A 22,145-nucleotide genomic window follows, 5' to 3' on the forward strand; every position below is an offset into this window, starting at 1 on the left:
CCCACTTGGGGAAGGGGCCTAGTGGGGTTCTGGGGGTCCCTGTTCCACGGGCCTTTTTGAAGTCTCCCCTTCATGACCTAACCCCCCCCCCCCAAAAGGCTTCACCCCCCCCCCAACACCATGACCCAAAGGTTAGGATTTCCGAAAGTGACTATGAATTCAGTCACACAAACACGCAGTGTGGACCCACGAGTCACTCTCTTTGTTTTGTCTTGTCTTGTGCTGTTGCAGAGCTCCAAGATGGGCGGCAAGCTGAGCAAGAAGAAGAAGGGGTACAATGTGAACGACGAGAAGGCCAAGGACAAGGACAAGAAGGCGGAGGGCGCGGGCACGGAGGAGGAGGGAACCCCGAAGGAGAACGAGGCCCCGGCAGCGGCCGAGCCCGCGGAGGCGAAGGAGGCCAAGGGGGAGAAGCCGGACAAGGCGGCCCCGGAGGCCGCCAAAGCGCCTGAGGAGAAGGAAGGCGACAAAGACCCGGCGGCCGCCAAGGAAGAAGCCCCGAAGGCCGAGCCCGAGGCGGCCGAGGGCGCCGCTGAGGGGAAGCCGGAGCCCGCGAAGGAGCCCGCGCCGGAGCCGGCAGCCTCGGGCCCGGCCGCGGCGGGAGACGCGCCTCAGGCCCCGGAAGCGGAGGCCGCGGCCGAGCCCGCGGCGCCCAAGGCGGAGGAGCAGAGCCAGGAGGGCGGGGAACCCACAAAGACTGAGGCCCCCGCCGCGCCGGAGGCGAAAAGCGATGGGGCCGCGGCTTCAGACTCAAAACCCGGCAGCGCCGAGGCCGCCGCCGCCGCCAAGGAGGCCCCGGCAGCCTCGGAGGCGCCCAGTTCCACGGCCAAGGCCCAGGCCCCCGCGGCGCCCGCGGACGAGCTTAAGGCCGCCGAGGCCCCGGCCGCTAACTCGGAGCAAACCGTGGCCGTGAAGGAGTAACAAGGACAGCCTGAGGGGAAACCAGCGGCCCAGCACCCGTCTCTCTCACTCTGTCTCTCTCTCTCTGTCTCTCTCTCTCCTATACTAACTTGTTTCGAATTGGAAGTCATGATATGTATTGCCCAAGAAAAAGGAAAAATTAAAAAAGAGGATGTCCCATCAAGGGAGGGAGGGGGTGGGGAGAATCCAAATAGTATTTTTGTGGGGAAATATCTAATATACCTTCAGTCAACTCTGCCCATCCGTCCTGGATTCGAGAGCTCCATGTCTGAAAGTCCGTACATCCTTGTACCCGAACTGCTGCGACCTGCACGCCGCCACTCCGAGCCGAACCCCCGGGCTTCTCAGGGGGAGCGAGGAGTGAGGTGTTCGATTCTTGCCCACAGGGCCTGTGCCAAGGCAATCACATCTTCACGAAAGCAGTATTTTCTGTGTTCTCCTTTTCAGTTACAGCCTTTCTTATTTTGATATTTTTTTAATGTCTTGGATGAATGCCAACTTTCAGACAGCCCACTTAGCGTGTCCACATGTATCTCGATGCCAATACTCCATTCTTCCTCCCCAGGTATTTTTGGGAGTAAACAAACATTCTCTCATCCTACTTAGCCTCCCTAGATTTCTCATGACGAGTTAATGCATGTCCGTGGTTGGGTGCACCTGTAGTTCTGTTTATTGGTCAGTGGAAATGAAAAAAAAAAAAAAGTCTGCGTTCATTGCAGTTGCAGCTTCTCTTCCATTCTGTGTCACAGACACCAACACACCACTCATTGGAAAATGGAAATAATAAAAATAAAAAAAAAAACAAAAAAATGTACAATGGATGCATTGAAATTATATGTAATTGTATAAATGGTGCAACAGTAATAAAGTTAAACAATTAAAAAGAAGTGATAAAGACCGTTGGTTTTCCTTTACCACCTCCCCCTCTTGGGTAATGGCCTACCTTGAGAAGAACACCCTATCGACCTTTTTCCTTGGAGATACTTGGGTAGAGGGAGGGGATCTCACTTTTTTATAGACCTAATTTGTCTAAAAAGAATCAGCTGTATCTGTCCAATCATTTTGGAAGAGGCTAGACTGAAAACTTACTGTGGCGACAGCTATGCACCCTATAAAAATGGGGGTGTAGTTAATTTACTTAAAAGAAGAGTTATTTGAGTAAAACACCTTGATGAACAATGGAGTTGAGCTTGAAGACTGGGAAGAAGGCAATTATAAGATAGTGTAGAAACATCGTGTGTGTCTAAGTTGGGGAACCACTGCTGATCATGCTGCCTTCTCCCTTTATTTCTCATCTTGGCCATGGAGCCTGTCCAGGGACCAGAGCACCGTGCACAGGTGACAGGAGGCTGCAAGGTGAAGGCAGAAGGGGAACTGGCCTTCATGGGAATGGCGTTCCTGGCTTGGTTTTGCCACCATTGACTTGTATGACTTGTAAGTCACTTCTAAACCCCAGGCCTTTTTGTGTACCTATAAGACGGTACAAACTTATGATATCCATGGAAAGATCTTTTTTTTTTCCCAAAGATTTATTTATTCAAGCACTGGGTAGAGTCAGAAGTGCGGGAAGGTGAGAGAATTAACCAGAGACAGAGTGGAGAGCATAACAGGCAGACTGACGAAATGCACTGCTGAGGGGAGCAGTGGGCGGCAGGAGAGGTCTACTCCCCATGTGGGACCCTCTCCGGTGGCCTGGGATCGAACCGGCGCTGCAGCCAGCCCAGTGCTCAACCACTGCACCACCAAGGGAGGCCTGATCTTAATTTTGTGTACATGCCTGGTTGACAATTTTACATTATGATGGGTTATGGGCATGCATCAGTAGATGAGGATGTCACACCCATCCCTTAGATTTCTTACACAAACCCTCAGTTTCCACATATTTCGTAGATGAGGAAGGGTTTGGGAGTTGATGTAAGCAGTGTTTTTATGGAGTGGCCAAACAATAGGAATCAATTCTTTAATGTAAGAAAGGAAGGAATTCTCAGATCTCTTGATAGTAATTTGGTGATCTTTTTCCAACTGGATATTATGAAATTAAATCCAACTATAAACACTTTTAAAATGAACATACCACTAACCACCACCATGATTTCTCATGCTTGAATCAGTTAACTGTAATTTAAATCAGTTATATGTGTGATAATAAGCACAATTTCCTCATCTTAACAGGAAGTTTTCTCTAAAATTTGTGAAGGGCCAAAATACTGAAATTCCCAAAGAAACATTAGAAATACAGTGCATAGGGAACTTTCTGGATTATCATGTGTTAGACTACACATGGTTAAAGTAAAAAGGAGAAAAATCCGCCTGATTGGTCTATCGTCTGCAACCCACCTAAATGTTGCAGTGAGTGGGTAACGCTGGGGCAAAAGAAATGTTGAAACATTATTAGGTTAATTTACCTGTTGGGCTCAATTCTTATCCATGATCACCTTTTGGTACTTTTGGTTCATGTTTCTATAGTGAAATAAATTTAAATTCTTAATGCTTGAAAGCACAGCATGCAAGAAGTGTGTAATCAAATTAACCACCAAACTACTATTTTAGGTAAGAAAAACAGAAGACTGCCCAATTTATCACCAATGTGTCCTAGGATATATAAAATAACTTGGGGGCAGGGAGGTGGAGGGTGAGATAGCAGATTCATTGAACCACAGAGGGTATTTATGTGGTTACCAATATTAACTACAATGCATTCCTTGCAGATAGATCTGTTTGGTGGAAGTAATATGGTATATTTTTGCTTTCTTTCCTCCCCTTAATTAAAAAAAAATCACTATGTTCTTTGGTGATTTGAACAGGCAAATCAGCCCCTCACCCCCACTTGGATTAGTGTTTATTGCTGTAAGTTACTATTTAGTGATAAATGAAAGCAGTGAAAACTTTTTCTCAGTTAAAGTTGTCAGGTACAGGCATAGGCATACCTCTATAGGAGAATTAAGATCTGAGCTCATAAAATTTCTAACTCTATAGGTAGACAATTAAGAATATCAGAAATGTGGTGATCACAATATATAAATCAGAATGTTAACCTAAACATGGGTCATGGCGTTCATTTACGATGTGGTGTGAAATTGTGCACTCAGGAGAGACTTGCCACCTGTGGGATGTGGGAGTGATTGGCTCGGTCAGGAAGGATCCATGTGAATTTTGGAATAACCTAGATTGTTGCCTCCCCATGAATGATCTAAAACAAAGAGAAGCCAATATATAGATTGTGCTTGAGACAGGCAGCACTATTCAGGAACTCAACTAAAATGTATACAACCTATCTGAAAAATGTAGGGGCCCAAGGGCTAACAATTGTTAGCTACCATGCACTGCAAGGAGGAAAGAAGCATGGAAGTGAACTTGTCCATGGTTGCCACGTTTGTCTCAGCCTTGAAGATCTTGTCAATAGCTGACACTGCCTCTTAGTGATGGGAATGGACCCAAGTCCCCAAGAACTGCAGTGCACCATGCACCCCAAGGTAGCCCCTCGGGAAGACCATCTTCAGCCTGCTCCTGGGTGTGGAGGCAGAGGTCACACACTTGACCTTGCTCCAGGATAGAATTGCATTCTCCATTTTTGGGGGTCAATGGCCAGGTAGGTCTAGTATACATCAAGGAATTGGTTGGTACATGTTTGATGCTGACAAGATCTGGACATTCTTTAGCTGCCTAAGTTGGGTAATTTATTAGGGGCCAATAGCTTCATGAAGTTTGCTTTTGTTAAAGCATCCTAAAATCTGAATTTTTAAGAAGTGTACTGTCATGTGACAGTAGAACATTATCTTTATTGTAACAGGCATCCGACATATTGAATGTCCACCACTAGAGCTGGCTTTTTGGCCACACATCTTAATTTGCTTCTTTACAGATAGAAGACTGCCATATAGTAAATTTCAGTCAAATTTCATTTATGGGAAAACCATAAAATGTGCTGTTTTGGTGTTACCCAATTTCTTGTCTCAGGATTAATGAGATTAATTGCCACCCTTTTTTTCTCTATTTTGCTTTGAGAGAGTAACAATGCAGTTACTTTGAGATTTATTTTTAAGCTGATTTGCGCAATAATGAAATCTTGAGGTTCAGAAGGTAATTTTAAGAATATGCCACTAATAGTTGTGGGATTAATCACACAAGATTTTATATGCATCCTTAGAAAAGGAGGCAAAAAACCTGATTTATAATTGGCACTTCTTCTAGTCTGCCAAGTAGTTAATATTTTAACTATTTAGCTCAGAGATTACAATGACGGGCTTCATAACTTTGTTACCCTTTGCTTATGGGAAAAATAGAAAGGCAGTGTAGGGAGTTTTTGATAAAGGCATAATGTCTTTGCTATAAAAAAAGCCATTCCTTATGAGCCTATATGCTTCATTTGTTTTTAAAGATAAAACATTAATCTATGAAATCTCCAAGTCCAGGAACTGATGGTGTAGTTCATGTCTCCAAATTTTTCTGTTTTCATTTTAGGAGCAATTTTTATTCAGAACATGTATGCCTCTGTTCATATACATATATAAATAATCCCAGAGAGATCATCTTTTTTGAAAAAGCTATGATTTTTAAAAGAAATTCTCAAGTGCAGCTGTACATATTGAAGTAGAAAAATCAAATAATACCATATATATCTCATATATACTCGGCCTTCATATTTTTTAATGCCCAAATATATTCTCGCTTTGTTTTCTTTGAGAGTGGCTTAATATTTCCCTTGAGTTTAAATCCATGCCTAGGAAAATTCATCTCTATCATTCATTTATAAATTCACTAGCCTTACATAAGATACCCATCTCTTTTCTATCCTGAGTTCTTTGTGTTAAATGGTCAAATGACAAAATGATGGAGCAATATGCACCAATTTAGAACAATTTAAGAACATTCATATCTACTTTCTTCACATATGTTTTGCTTATACAGTCCAGGACTTGAGGTGCTAACAGGAAAAGGGTCTCAATAAAAAATGTTACTTTGAGGAATTCTCCTCTTGAATCTGATTTCACCTGTTCCACTAATTCTAAAGTAGTTTCAACAATGAGAGCAAAACATCATTATGCTACAGGTTTCTCTGAAATTGTGACTGTAGAAATCCATATGAAAGCTTAAAAATAAATGTTTTTTCAAAACTTACATAGTCTGATAAATTAAAAAAAAATCTTAACAGTTCCAATCTTACAAAGGCTTATTAATAAAAGCTTTCGGTGTTTCAAATTACAAATTTATAGTAACTATGTTTAACTAGGCACCGAAGACTCCTCTTAGAATTGGATTAATTCATCCTTAATGTGGCTTCGACTGCATTCTAGAGCCTACAACCAGAAACTCAGTTCCATCATGTGATTACCCGAATGGAAAAGGCACCAGTTTTACTTTGAAAAAAATGTATCCACTAATAATACTTGGGTGAACAAAAGAGTGGGCAAGGAAAATGAAATCAACAAATGAAACCCCCCCAAAGTCTCTATTCCCTAAAAAGGCAATTCTTTTCCAGACCGACAGAAGCAGCGTGTGTGATCGGCCGTGAGAAGCAGGAGGGCAGGTCTGATGATCGGATCTTCTCACGCAGGTTTGGGAAATTGGACCAGACAGGGGCTCCCCGTTACAAGAACTGATTCTGGGGTCCTAGGGCAGCAGAGAGCAATTTCCACCGTGCTCGCCTCAGCGCAGACGCCTAAGAATAGCGCTGCCTCTCAGCCGGAACCACCCACCTCAGCACCAAGTCTGACTCGTATGCAAATCCCCAGAGGGTGACTTTTTTTTTTTTTAATTTTAATTGAGGATAATAGAGACTATATTTTTCTGGCTACCTATTCAGCAGCTTTCTCTTGCAGAAGCTGAAATTGCCTTGATATTCAGAGCAAATTCTACCTTTTCAAACTAAACACACATATGCAAGCTGGTAAAAACAACAAAACCAAAACCAACCAACACAAAAGACAAACTCATTAGAACACATCAAAAAGCAGTGACATCTCTGGTGCCAGTCAGAACTTATTAAAACTTCTTCCTCTTTTATTTCCTCTCTTCCTTATTGTTGTCTCTGTCTTGTCTTTCTTATCCTGTCTTCTAATTAAATTGAGATAATTGTATTCTAAATGGATAAGTCACTGTCTACACTCCCTGCCTCCTCCCTTCCTGCCTCTTTCCTTTCCTTGAATTGATTGACCAACACTGAAATGGTGCAGAAAAATGAGAGGAGTTTCTGAGGCCTGGGGAAGGCAGAAGCCAGATTCCAGAAGGCACAGGAGCCACGAGGAGTTTACAAAGTGAAGATAAATACAGACGGCAGCTCTCAAAGGAGATCAGTTCTTAAATGGGAAGAGAATAGACAATAACTAGAGGCATAAAGAGGAGAGAGTTCATTCAATTTCCAGACAGGAGACACTGGACAATACGTAAATGCTAATGGGATAAAGGTAGTAGAGAGGGAAGGGGTGGATTGAGAGAGAAAGAAATGAGTGAGGTCCTTAAAGCAGCTAATGTGAACAGGTATCAGTCATTCACAGGTGTATGTGGGGGGTGCTGTTATTGTGACAAGTAAGAAGGGGAAAATCTGGGTCATATGTGGATACTTGGTAGGAGTTGGATGAGCTTCCATCTGATACATCTGATATATATAGGGAGACAGGACACATTATATATAGCATATTTATTATATATGATAAAGTATTATATAAAATTTATAAAAGATATGCTATTACATATAATATATAGGAATCATGCTATATTCTCAGTGAACACTAAACACATACAAGGGAGTTAAATGGTAATAAGTGATGTTGAAAACTCAAAAATTTAATCTGGACGATGTGTTGGCAATTGCCTTTTTCTTTCTTTTTTTTTTTTGGTTTTCGTTTGGTGATTTTCTTCCCCCTTTTTAATTATATCCACCAATATTACCTAAGTAGAAATTAAAAAAAAAATCAATGAACTAACAAAGATGTTAAATCTAAATTGGTCTTACTAATCCTAGATTTTACTGATGATCCAACAGTTGCACAAAAAGAAAAAAAAAACCACCAAAATAAAAATAATCCAGAGTCAATATGGAAGTTTTTTGGAATAAACATCAGCTTTTTGGTATGCTGTGATCATCCTCTTGGATTGCTCGTCCAATGCTAAAACTGAATTAAGCATGTGACTCACGCAGATACAGACACCTCCAGCTGATTCTCCTTATTGAAGGAGGGGAGAAGACGTGGAAGATGGGCAGGGCAGGGAAAGCTGAATATAGACAAGGGTCTAGAAAAAAAATCTGAAAATGTTTACAAAAACCAGCAGCTCTGAGAGGGCAGGGTGGATGCGGGCCCTTACCACGCTGGACGCCAGAAGGATGCAGCATGTCCCAGGCTAACAACTGTGTTCAGGAGAGAATGTCGTGGAGGGTCAGTAGAGCGATGTGAGTTTTACTGAGCAAGGGTTATGCTTTCCCATACCACAGGGGCCTATTTCCGTGGGTGTCTCCTTGGGGGAAGGCGCCCTGGACTGTTGCTGCTCAGCAGACAGAGGATCAGTGGTGTTCAGGATCCCTCTCTTCTCCACCCCCCTGGTATACCTTGCGAACCCCCAGGGCAAATCCATGTCCAACTCTGAGTCTGAGTGCTGGTCTGAGGCCAAGTCCGGTGTTGAATTGCTTTGTTCAAGTGTTCAATAGCAGAGAGACCACTGACCCCTCTACAAATATAACATCTAGAGGTAGAGCCCCAAGTGTGACTGTGAAAGGTACCACGTGCCATAATTTAACATTTCTAAGTCCTTACAAATAGTCACATCAACTAATGAAAAGACAACATTTCTCTAGTTTACTGGGTGTGACATCTAGTCATAATCTGGGCTGAGTTACTTACCTCATCTGTAAAATGGGCATAATGTACCTACCCCATGCGGTTCTATGGAGATCAGTGGGGTTAATAGTGTCAGGACTTGGGTCTCCCTGGTGGCGCAAGGGCTTAAGCACCGCACTATGAAGCAATCCGCAGCCTCTGCAGCACGAGTTCGATCCCCGACCGGCCAGGGAGAAACCCACATGGTGCAGCAGACCTCTCCTGTCTCGCCCACTGCTCCCCTTAGCAGTGTATTTCAGTCAGTCTGCCTGTTCTGTTCCCCACTCTGTCTCTGGTGAATCCTTTCCCCTCCCTGCCCTGCACCTCTGGCTTGTACCCCAGCTCTTGAGTGCATAAGTAAATCTTAAAAAAAAAAAATAGTGCCAGGCCTTAGCCAATACTGCACACAGTATTGCTATTTTTTTCTTACTGTATAAAAATCTGTCTCTAATGGGTGTTTGACAGCATCCAACCCCTTTTATATTGCTGTTTTCTAACATCCTGCCTTTCTGTGGATTTATGACTAGCGACTTAGTTTAAATCTGCTTTAAAGCCTTACTTGTACTTGATTGAACTGCCATTTTATTTCAAAGTAATTTTTCTTTTGTCTGAATTATTGCAAGGGAGACACAGAAAGCACTGAGCATAAACATGCTTGTTGTAAGCCCAGCAAGCACCTGGCTAAGCATTGGGCCTATATCTGACTTAATCATTATCTGGGTTTTTCACACCAATGTCCACTTATTTCTGCACTGATAACCGTGGCCAAGATGCCACACTTTTCAACAGTCTGACTTCCCGAATGAGAGAGATATTACTCAGTTATTGCTTTGATGGATTATACTTTGGTCACCATCAATTAAATGCACTGTTTTTTTACTGGGAAAAAAAATAATTTCAAACAAAAGTCTCTTTTTTCATGTTAGAAAGATTGCTGGAGTTCTGTGGCCTGTTTGTCTAGTTAATCAGACTCTAAAAGGGCAACATTCCTGGAGAAGTACTAATGTGGTTTGGGAGGGGCTATTAGTTATAGATAACAGATTCAGAAAAGGGTGTGCTTGATATGCCATATTTATTGGAGATAGAAAGAGGAAAGGCTGAGATAGTGCAGATTCAATATTAACTTGAGACTGTATTAGGCTTATATGTGGACAAACAAGTGACAAGCGCTGGAGACATGTCTGTATATGTTCGTTCATCTGTGTGTGCATGTCTGTATGTGGGAGATAAAGAGATGGAAGCATGGATAGAGATCATGGTGCCCACGAGACATCAGAGAGACTCTGCTGTCAGTGTCATTGACTGACAGAGTAGGGCAGAAAGAGTGACATTGCTGTCCACCCTCCCTGCTTTCTTGAGCTGGCAGAGTATAGAACTACTGCTAATAAATGGTGATTTTTGAAAAACTGGTTTACATTTTTCTATAAAACCAGTGAGGAACCCAAGAGTGGAAATAAGATTGGGCCTTCCAAAGTCACTTTTATTATAAATTTTCTAGCTGTTGAGAAAAATATATTTATCTTGGATCAGTCATAAATGGGGGGGGGCATCCTTTGTAAGTAAATATTTGGAGGGAAAAAAATCATAAACAGCCATGAGCTCCAGCATTTTGGTCGCTACACCCCAGTGCATTTCCAACAGTAAAAATCAGCTTTTGTTTTAAAGAAATACTTTTTCTTTTAACCAACAAAAGGCTGTATCTTGTAAAGATCACATGGTGCAGATTGCACAGTAATGGCTGGCTGCAGAGAGAGAAGACAGAAAAACTATAAAAAGTGGGTGGAAGATTTGTGGCCTGGTCTACCAAACAGGGCCAAGCAGGATAGAACCACATCTCAGGAACTGCATCCCCTGCCACTTAAACGTGAACTTAAAAGAATTATATGATAGTGAGATGATAAAAACAGAAGAATTAAAGGAGAATCTAAAGAATCTCCAGTAACAGATCTCAAGGGCTCTTGATAGCACCCTCACACCACAGTGCATAGTAAAATATCTGTTTGCAGCAAGACAACCAAAGTGCAAAGAAAAGCTTAAAGTGTGCTTGATGTCATGCAGTGGTCAGTTTCATTTCACCCACCAGTCACCGGTTTACCCAGAAGACACATAAATAACCTCTCCTTGGTTATGTTCTTCTGAAGAGTGCCTTTGTCTTCCCCCTTGGATCTGTCTTTATGGCTGTAGATGTCATTGCAAAGCCCCACATGGTTGTTGACATTAAACAGAACATTCCGGTGTCATATCAAATTGTAAAATCACTGTGCTTTGCACAGAATATACCTACATATGCAGATGGACTGGACTTTACTGCTCTCCTGCTATCACAACTCTCATTACTGTGTCCTTCATTCACCCTTCCTTACTCCCAAATATAAGCTTCATTCTTTATCTCAGCGGTTGTAAACTCAGCAGTTAAAAAGCCAGGGGTTGCAAATTCATAGGCCTGCAAGAGTCATATAGAGCTGGGTGGCGACTGGGGCAAATTGCTGTGGGACTGGCTGCTGCTGAGCTCCTGCAGATGATTGCTGTAAGTGATTCAGACCAGAGTCGGCCGACTCTTCCCAAAAAAAGCCCTCAATTTGGATTTTTATTTGACATTTCAGAATTTTTATGTCACTTAATGGAATAATTACAAATATCTGGGAAAACATCACAGTTTACGGGACAAATTTGACCCATAGATTTAAGTTTGTCATCTCTGGCTCATCTATCTTTGAAATGTATCCCCAAGCCTGACCTGTGTCGAATAAAACATGTATTAAGGACAAAGATATATATGAAGACTTTGCTTTGAGCAAAGTCCACAATAATCATAGACTATTACAATAATATAGCCCTAGACAACAAAACATTTCCTTAAAGAATTACAAATACTCTTTAGTCATAAGCAGCATATGAAGGGGAAGAAAACTTATACATAATTTATTCTTAATAATGTGAATCCATGATAGAAGAAAAGAAAGCTGGAGTTAATATTCTTGAAGAGTTCTAAGAGCTCAAAACGATTAAGATGTAGCCTGGGGGAAAGTTATGATGGTAGGAATAGAATTCCGATTAAGTAAAATGTAATTATAGTTGTGTCGACAGCACGACAAACACACATTGAAATCAAATCATGGAAATCAGACAGTCAGAATGGATTAAATCATTCACGAGGGCATTTTGTTGAAATTTTTATTTGGTCTTTCTATCAACCATTTCTGTTGATAAATATGAATTCGTCCAGCAGTTACACGAACCCCTTCTAAAGTTCTTGGCTACGATAAACACTGATATAGTCACATAGTCATCCCTGTTACTATAGCTTTGTTTTATCTCCTCTGATATATGCCTCAAAACCCCCAAATTTAGCCTTGGGTAATAAAACTCTCAGGCTGATGTTATTTTGGGATCTTTTATGAGCTTTAAATTGACCTTGTGGTACACGCTTTATGCCAGTCTAGCTTCATTATACAGATTGAGACAAGGGAAGGAAACCAGAACTCCTCATTCCTTAGATGTCAAACACCACTCCCACCCCCATGATCCTGAAGACCCTCACCCCCTCCACGATTGTGGTCTTCAGAGCCCTTGTGGGTCTGCTAATCCTAAGCGGCCTGTTAGGCCACAATTTTTGTTACTAACGGTTCTGCATTCCTATACAAGGTCAGAACTGCCTGGTCAGGTAGGTGCCTTTCAATACAATCAAGAGCAGAAAGCTTGATCACCCTGGGGATGGTATGGATTGTGAGGTATGACAGGGAACACCCTGGGGGGGCTGTTGACTGATGTACAGCAAGGGACACCAGAAGCTGATCAGTGGAACACCTTGTTGATAACAGTGAAACCTTGGCTGAAGATCTAAGGCTAGATCTCAATTACAATACTGTGTCATTGAGCAGATGAGAAGTGCCTGGGGGGCAGACTCTTGACCCCTGAAACTACAGCTGACAAAGCACGTTTTTTAGTTTCACCCCTCCCCTTCCTCTTACAACTGATGCTGGATAATTCTTCTATCAATAAAAAGGACACGTTCTGGTTCTTCGGGAGGCATCCCACATCATACAGTTTGCTCCACGACTCCTGTTTGTCACTGAAGTGTTGTCAAAGCAACAGCTCTAATCCTGGCACCTGGCTAGGTCCTCTCCAGAGAGGCCCATTGCTCTCGGTGCACATACTTTTATGGCTTATCCTTGAACCCCTCCCAGGCTTGGCCCTTTACATCTGTATGAGTCTTGCAACTCTGGGTATTGCAAAGAATTCACCATTGCTCAGATGCAAACTTACAAAGATCATAGTTGAGCAGTCAGATGGTCTTTGAGCCACTGGCATCAAGTTTCCCATCAGCACTACCGTTCTTAAATAGTTAGAACTGGTCTCTGAGATCTCACTGCTGCCCCGCATTTCAGCAGGAATCCACGAGGTACTGACTTTTCTCAGCTCAGTCTTATGACTCTGGGCTACTTATCTGCCACCTGGTCTCCTTGCCGAGAAGTCCTCTGTGTTTGTTATTATTCTCTGGTGTTTACATGGAATACACGGCTCCCTCCAGGAACATACTCTCTTTGGATGCCTTCCGTGTAGTTCTATGTAGCGGGCTTTCATTCTTGAGAGACAGCCTAGCCTCTTACAGATGGAGGTCTCAGAGCATTCCCAAATGATTTTCATATCTTGTGCCCAAGCAGGGCTGGAGGCTGGGGCTGAGGGCAACCAGGATAGAACCAGGCACACAGAAACAATTCTATTTTCCCTCCCTTGTCTCCGAAGCCATCACCCCTGGGGACGATGGGTTAAGCTGTGCAGGCTGCATGTGAGGCACTTATCTTACCCTTGACAATATACCTTGGAGGCTGTGCCCAGGCAGGGCGCTGCAGCTGCTTGTGCCTGCGGGAAACACCTGCTGTCATGTATTTAATCATGACCCTCTTGATGAACTTGCAAACTTTTTGATAATAGAAATCACAGCAGTGGCTGTCCCATACCATTTCTTCCATATGTCAACAAACCTTTCTTAGAAATTTTAAGTAGGCACAACTAAGGCAAATGAAAAAAAAAAAAATAAAAAAGATGCTGTAGTATCTGTAGCAGATAAGCACCACAAGACCAGGAGTCAGAGGCCTTGGGTTCAAGTCTCAGTTCCAGTACCTATGAGATTTAGACCAGACAACTTTTCTGAGGCTGTTTCCTCTTTAGCCCTTGGAGCCTGTGTTGCCATCTTTATACGGGCTCTGAAGTACCAGCTCTGTGAAGATCTTGCTCTCCCTCCTCTTCTTTCTTCCTCTCCCCTCTCGCCTCTGCTCCTTTTCCTTCATCCTTATTCCCCTCGCTTCTTTCCTTCATTGTTCTTTCTTATTTTCTTTCCCCCTTAGTTTTCTTTATGCTGTAGCACATCTTAAGACACATGGTACGTACTCCAAGGACGCTGCTCCACCACGCACCCCCACCCCCCTTGGCAAGCTCCCTGGCGCAGGATGGCCTGTGTCCTTTCTCCACGGCCCTACTCCATTCTCAGTGGGCCCCAAGGGACTGGGCTGCCTACAGGCTGGTCTGAAAGAACAACCAGAGAATGGCTGGAGGATGGGTGTGATATGACATCAGTTCTCTCAGCAGCATTCTCTGCCTCAGACATCTTACCTTTGCAGTGCAGGGTTCTTAACAAAGCCTCTTGCACTGAAGAAAATATTATTCTTTTTATTTCCCAGAAAGGCACCGGGACATTGAGAAACCTCAGTTCCACAGAGAAACCAATACAGGACATGATGGCCTGAGTTTGTACGTTATGCACTGTGGAGACAGCAGTTGGGAAAGACTTCCCTTTCTCAACCAGGCCCGCTCCATTTCACTCTCAGGGGAGGGGAAGGATGCCTTTGACAAAAGATGTGAGGGGACAGGGGTTGCCTCTGTGCAAAATTCTCTGTTGAGAAGTAGTTACTTTTAGTAGTGGAGCCTCCATTCCCCCTTATTTATTTATCTCATGATCAGTCCCTTCCTGGTTCATTGTAAGGAAACAAGCAGTTCTAGAAATTATTACAGAACTAGGCAGCATGCTAGCTGGTACAGACACAGCAACAAACAAGATATAGTTTCTTTCCTAAAACATTTAGTGTCCAGTGGAGGGGAAAAACACAGGCAACAGGTATGAAATAAAGGAAAATGGCTACTTCTTACAAAATGATTGTTCTTTGTTCCAGAACAATCTATTCAGTACTTGCAAATAAAGGATGAAATATTTTGGACTGTCTTGATAATACTGACCATTACCTGTTCTCTGAATTTTTGGGTTCTAGGAAGGGAATATATTGAACCCATTTGCTCAGCAAGTAGGGTGAACTGAGACCTCCTTATTTCCATATTCATTTAAGAACACCACGTCAGTGACCAGGGAGCTGAGGTCGAAGCTTGCTCTTAGGAATCATCTGGGGGAAGGTGGCTGGCAGCATGAGCCCAGTGTCCCAGAGACCCTGTGTTTGTCTGCATCGAATAGTTTACTGAGTCAACAGCAACAGGCCTCAAAGTTGGGAAATAGCTTTTCCTGTAGAGACTTTTTACTAATAATGGTGTATGTTTTCTTTGGAGTTTGGCCTAAGTTGTGACCATAACTCAGTTGGGTCAATCAGCTCTGCAGTACTGAAGGTCTCCTGTTGTGTTTCTCTTATAGTGAGAAACACTATAAGAGACTCAAGAAGGTCTAACTTTTAAAAGCTTCCTCTAGTCTGCACGCTGATGAGCAAAAAGGTATACAATGATACAGTGGCTAAAAACAGAGCTAGGATTCCTTTCTGTAAATGGGAGAGTCCTAAGTGCAAATATATGAATAAGGATCTTATTTAATGGGAAGAGAACTATTTTGTTTGCTTAAGAAAATGTGTCTTTTTTAAAACTGCCAGTTCTGGGAGGATATTAAATTAGCATTTGCTAGAACAATGGATCTCAGTATTAGCTCAGTCATCAGAGTGATCTCTCATTGATGTGATTAGTATTGTAATAAATAAATGAAGGATCCTTAGTTGAAATAAAAAAGAAGGCATAATTGATATTAGACATTTAAATATGACCTTAAATTAGTTGTGCCTTGAACAACTCATAATCACTTCTACTAAATTGACCAGGTTAGGTAAATATAAATACAGGGTAAGTCTTGCAACCTTTGGCGAAGTTCATAGGGTGAGATAAAACAACCTCAATATAGTGGGGAAGTAGAGGAGGCCAGGGGTGTGCTCATAGATACCAAACAAGTCCCCCAAAGACTGAAGTGCCCTAAGGCTTCCTGAACTTAGTGTGTCTCCAAAATCCTCACCCTTCAAATGAGTGTCAAGTGATATGTGAACAGATATTTGGCTCTAGATACTAATGGAATATATTATTGTCACTATTGATTTAAATGGTGTTGACTTTGGGCAGCAAACATGCTGGGATCAGACCTGCTTGATTTCGCTTCAGACAATGATGTCAACAGTGGTGTGTTAAATAAATAAATTAGAGATTAGTTTCATGCCTCAGAAACACAACAATCTCTTTCCATTTGTTTCCATAACCAGGTTTGTGTAACTTCAGGGCAAAACCCAGATCATGCCCAGTGGCAAATTGGGGACTAGTGAATATTTGATAGTATGGCAGATAAATAACTCGATCGTGGGGAAACATCCAGGCAATTTCTCTCACCCTTGTGAAGTGTCTGAGGTATGCGAGGGGTTGTAGGGTAAACTGGGGAGTGCTTGGCTCTCCACGAGGCTGTAGCCCCCACTGCTCCCAGGTGGGAACAATGCTTCTGAAATTTACATTCAGCTCTGTCATCTTTTAATTGTTATTGATAATAGCAACTACCATTTTCCGAGGATTTTGGTTTTTCATCATGGTGGAGGCTTTTCAAACACCTTTTCAATCACCATAGGACTTTCATTCTCTATACCCATTAACTCACAACTTTACCTTCTCATTGACCCACTTCAGGTGTCTGTTCAAAGGTCAACTTGTCAGCAAGGCCTTGCTGCCCAGCGGGAATAGTGCCCTGGCCACGTGCATGCCTCTCATCCTTTTTCTCTGTAGCACTGTTCTTTTCTTTTTTTTTTTAAAGATTTATTTATTTATGCATACAAGAACTTGGGTGTAGGCCAGAGGTGCAGGGGAGGTGAGAGGATTCACCAGAGACAGAGTGGGGAACAGAACAGGCAGATCGACTAAAATACACTGCTGAGGGGAGCAGCGGGCAAGTCAGGAGAGGTCTGCTGTGCCATGTGGGTTGCCCCTGGCCAGCCATGGATAAAACTCATGCTGCAGTGGCTGCGGATAGCTTCATAGGTTGCGTCTTAACCCCTTGCTCCACCAGGGAGTGGCGCAGCACTTTCCACCAACAGGGAGGTCCTCTAGCACTTTTCACCAACAGATATACATCTGTTTGGTGATTTCCCTTCCAGTTGGCTATTATCTCTATGAGAGTGGAAATTTATGTGAATAAATGCATGAATGAACATCAGCACTGGGTCTTGATTTTCTTGAATATTACGGTTCACGGGTGCCATAAACCATCAAGTTCTTGAAGGCAGAATAGGAGACTCATTTATCTTTTACTCCAAGATGTAGGAGGATGACTAGCAGAGAGATGGTGCTCATTGGGTGCTGGGATTAAACTAAAAACAAGTCAGTAAAATGAGACCCAGGTAAACAGAAAGTTAATTAAGAATGCAGAACACCTGCTATCGCCAGCGACCAACCCTCCTCTGGAGTCGTTAGAGTTCATTTAAAATTCTGGTTCTGTGGCATCTCAGGAGAGGATTTTAATCTCTCTGGGCCTTGATTTTCTCATCAGTAAATTTAAAAGTTGGATGAGATGGCCCTTCTGACTGTTGCTAAACTTTAATTACAATGCACGCTTGTCTGGTAAAGGAAAACAGGGCTCTGCTTTTAAAGAACTTGAAATCAACCTGGAGGGAAACTTCTCAGGTAAACTCTGCTCTCCCCACCCCGGTCATGTGACGTGTCTAAAGAGGCAGAACACAGAAGGAAGTCTCTTCCAAAGGTGAAATTTTCCTGCTTGGTATAATTCTGCAAAAAGTGGGAAAGAATGAATTCTAGGATCTATTCTAAGTCTTTTAAGACATCAGTCCTTATTTGGAAAAGTGGTGAGTGCTTGAATAAGTAATAATTTAATAATAATAATTTAATAATAATTTCCACTCTCATAGAGATAATAGCCAATTGGAAGGGAAATCATCAAACAGATGTATATCTGTTGGTGAAAAGTGCTAGAGGGCCTCCCTGTTGGTGGAAAATACTGTGCCACTCCCTGGTGGCGCAAGGGGTTAAGATGCAACCTATGACTTATTTGACTTATTGATGTAAACTTTTCAAGGAAATATAACACTATAATATATATAATATAACACTAAATATAAATATAATATATTTAAAAAGAAATTCTCAAGGTTGATGGGATCTTAAATAGAGCCTTAAACCTTCCCACCAGTGACAGATCAGATCACTGTTTCTGCCACTGGCGTTCTAGAGTTCCCCAAGATTTTTCTTGTTTATGAAAATGTGCAAGGCATTTGCCAACTCTAAACATAAATACAAACATGAAATTGAAGGATTTCCAAGGAAGATTTCTGTTCTCTGTGTGGGGTGTCTGGAATGGAAAATAAGCCATATCTTGCAAACAAAAATCAGGGTTCAGCTGGCTCCTTGAAGAAGGTGGTTGATTTCAAGAAAGCTAACAGGTTTGCTAACATCTTTGCAATTTGCCAGTAGAAACTGGCAGACCCTCTGACTTGCAGTTTTTAATAGGAGAGCAGGGAAGGGAGCATAAACTTGTAAAGGAAAAACCCCAGCAGGGTCAGCACCATACAGACATTTATGAAAGCCAGGGAAAAAATCTATTTAATGATTTTTCCCTCTGAACACTATGAAAAAGAAATAATCTTGCCAAACTAAAGTAATTTAAATTCAATTCAGCAAACGTTTATTGAGTACATACTCTGGGACACATATTGTTTTGCAGGAAAACAAAAATGGACTCAAATTTTTAAAAAGTCTAAAAGGTCATTGTATAAATGTGGCCAATATCTGACTAATTTCTTGGTCATAGTTCTTGTTCCCTTTGGGAACACTTCTGCCTTGTTCTCTGGCTCTAATTTTCTTTCCTTCTTTCTGTATTCTTTGAAATATGAATAATTTTTCTTTACGATTTGTAACTTTCTCTTATATTTTGTTTTGTGGGATTGGTGTCCCCAAAAGGGTTCAAAGCAGGTCTCCTGTCACCTTGGTCTGGGAACTAGAGGTCAACCAGGGCCTGTAGCCTCAGGAGCCGAGTTACCATTGTTTAAAGAATGCAGGTGGTTGTGGGTTGAAAGCTGTGAGATCCCTTAGACTAGGAGAAACCTCTGATTTTCCTGAGTCCTTTGCCCTCCCTGAGTAGCTGGGAGAATGGCATTCGGACAGTCTTACCTAGTTGTAGGTTTATCAGCCCGCAGGAGCTCTCCATCTATGATGTAAGACTGTCATCTTCGATGAAATGTACAGAATTAAGATTAATATCCGCCCCCATTTGTCTGTTCTGTGAAGTCTTCTCCTGTGTCTCCCCTGAACAAGCATTACTGGTCTGCTCCATTGCTCAATATGTTGTACATATTGGGTTATAATCCTTGCAACTCTATATACATACATGTATATATGTAAAATGATGTCTAAGTTTTCCTTTCCTTAATATGCTTTTTATGACTAAAGAGCCTATGTAGTTCTTTTAGTAAAATATTGTTGTTCAGGGTTATGTTATTATAATACAGTACTATTATTATGTGATAGTCTATAACGTGTTGTTATATAAGATTACCATTGTGATCCAGCTGGAAGAATTGTCTTCTTCGACTATATCTTTGTCCTTAATACATGTTTTAATAGACACAGGTCAGGCATGGGGATATTATATTTTTTCTCTCTCTCTCTTCCTGGGACTAGAATTTATTTCCACTCTTTCCTTCTCCTACCTACAAAAACTCTGGCTGAATATTTAATATGATTTGATCAAATAAGTTGAATGAGAATGAGGGCTGGGTTATAATCCTTGCAACTACTGTTTCAATGTGCAAATTGCATAAATTTTCTAGGTCTCAATTTATAGGCTATAAAATATGGAAATGTAACCTCTCGGCTTCATTGCTGGAACCCCTGTTTGAGTTGTAATTCATAGATATGAGGAAGAATGAGGGTCAGACAGCACAGATGACTCAGAGGTGGCAGATTATTAAACTGACCCTATGTTAACATGAACTGAATGTTTATTTACTTGCAAGGACATGCAAGTGGTAGCGGAAGGATTGTAATAAAGGTCTTAGATTAATGGTAAGTCTGAGATAGCCTAAGATAAAACATTTAACTGGGAAGTATTTTGCATATTATCAAGTCATAAAGGTAATAAAGATGCCTGCTTGCTAGGTTGAAGACTCCCTCATAAACTCATGAATTGCATTAACCGGCAAGACCTTTCTCTATTGGAAGATTGACAGAGCGGATGCTGCGACTGTTGATTGAATTAAAGACCAAATCAGTCACGTAAGGACAGGGTTCTAGCATTTCATCATCTGTGCACCTTACAAAACAAACTGCCACAAACCTAGTAACTGGATCCCCTTCATTTTGCAGCAGAAAACACCCCTAGACTAAACATTAGGAATAAATGGAATTAAACTCTAACCACTGAATTGATTTCCCTCTTCAGGACTGTCGAGATCACTGCATTAGTCTGGAGCAGTGGATAGGATCACCCAAAGGCAATCAGATGGAAATATCAAACAGTTTAGGAAAGAAGAAACCAATCCTGGTCTTCCTGCAAAAGCTCCAAGCACAACCACCTGTACTGAAATCATGTCTTCTCTGATCATGCCCGTTTGAGAATTTTGTAAGTGGAAATATAAGGAAGCTGAATTGAGGGGAACACTCAGAGGTGAGTGGTTGTAACAGACAACTCTGGAGGTTGACAGTGACGTGTGAGGGCTGTTCAGATGGGTGGGAACAACCACAGGCGGGGTAGTTCCTTTAGAAAGGTGCCAGATTCCACCTGTGTCAAGCCACATCCCAGGAGTACTTGAAATCTGCATGTGCAGGAATCCTGGTTAGCTTGTGTGTCTATGCCGATAGCGTTTGTTTCAGCTCTTCTCTAAGATGGAGGATGTCCAGCTCTCAAGAATCCTTCAGCTCCATGGATGGATTAAGTGATAGGATTTGGAGGAAGTGAGCTCTTGCAGGTGACTTATTATTTACTCCCAGCTAAATAAGTGTTGCTTGGATGGGAAAAGCTAATGTACTCAACCTGGGATTTTACTCACTAAGATGGATCATGACACCCCATCTTCCTGAGTGTTTGACTCATGTGTGTCTGCAAAAGGCACCTTGGATATTCTGTTTCATGCATCTATGCCAAAGCGAATCAACTCTGAAGGAAGGGCTATTCGTTGATGTTTATATGATGCAAGCTGTTTTTAATAAAACCTCTCCTTGGACTAAGGAAACAGATCTGTCTGGCCCCTACAATATGAGCTACCAGAAGGTGCAATTAGCCCTGCCCCCCACCCCATCTCCAAGCCTTCCATCCAGGGTTTCCATCATATATAAGCCAATCTGACAACCAAAATTTCCTTTTAAAATAAATGGGTATTTTGGGGTTTAACTGTATTAAAACTTTGAGCTGTTTCATTTTGTCAAGAATTCTAATCAATTTCTATGGAAGCTGATACCTTCATAATTGAAAGAACCCTCTCTAACAGTATATGAAACTACAATGAACAAATAACCAAGCAGGGGAAAGATGAAAGAATAGAGAGGAGTTTGCTGTTACATTTCTTAGTTCCATTTCTTTGCAGGTAATTTACAATCTCATTGTCTGCGGGGGTAGAACATATTTGTTTGTTTTTTTTAATACAATTTTATTGATTTATAGCCCTATATAAATTTCGAGAGTACAGCTTCACACTTCCACGTGTGTATCAGCATCATTTCACTGAGGGGGTGGGAACATTTGTAAAAAATAAGAATATTTGTATAAATAATATGTAAGTAAAAAAATAAGGGTCTTTTGTGAAAGTTAACATATCTGACTCTTGGTTTTTTTTTTTTAAGATTTATTTATTTATGCAAACAAGAATTGGGGTACAGGCCAGAGGTGTGAGGAGTGAGAGGACTCACCGGAGACAGAGTAGGGAGCAGAACAGGCAGATGTACTGAAATATTCTGCAGAGGGGAGCAACGGGCGAGTCAGGAGAGGTCTGCTGTGCCATGTGGGTCACCTCCCTGGCCAGAGATTGAACTCAAGCTGCAGTGGCTGCCCATAGCTTCATAGTGCTGTGTCTCCGCCACCAGGGAGGCCCCTGACTCTTGGTTTTGTTTTAGGTTCGATACAGTCTAAAAGCTAATTCTTGCTCATGCAAGTGGGGGTAGGGAAACACA

The 22,145-nt window shown here is 42.0% G+C and overlaps 1 protein-coding gene across 1 annotated transcript; it reads left to right on the forward strand.

The window, feature by feature from the left end:
• Nucleotides 1–240: 240 nt before the first annotated feature.
• Nucleotides 241–921, forward strand: BASP1 (brain abundant membrane attached signal protein 1; the record flags this gene model as incomplete). The annotated part of the gene is made up of 1 exon (XM_084233393.1): nucleotides 241–921. One exon carries the CDS (start codon nucleotides 241–243, stop codon nucleotides 919–921), a length of 681 nt encoding a protein of 226 aa, XP_084089519.1.
• Nucleotides 922–22,145: the final 21,224 nt, after the last annotated feature.

Source organism: Talpa europaea, assembly GCF_964194135.1.
Source record: "Talpa europaea genome assembly, chromosome: 5".
Lineage (NCBI taxonomy): Eukaryota > Metazoa > Chordata > Mammalia > Eulipotyphla > Talpidae > Talpa > Talpa europaea.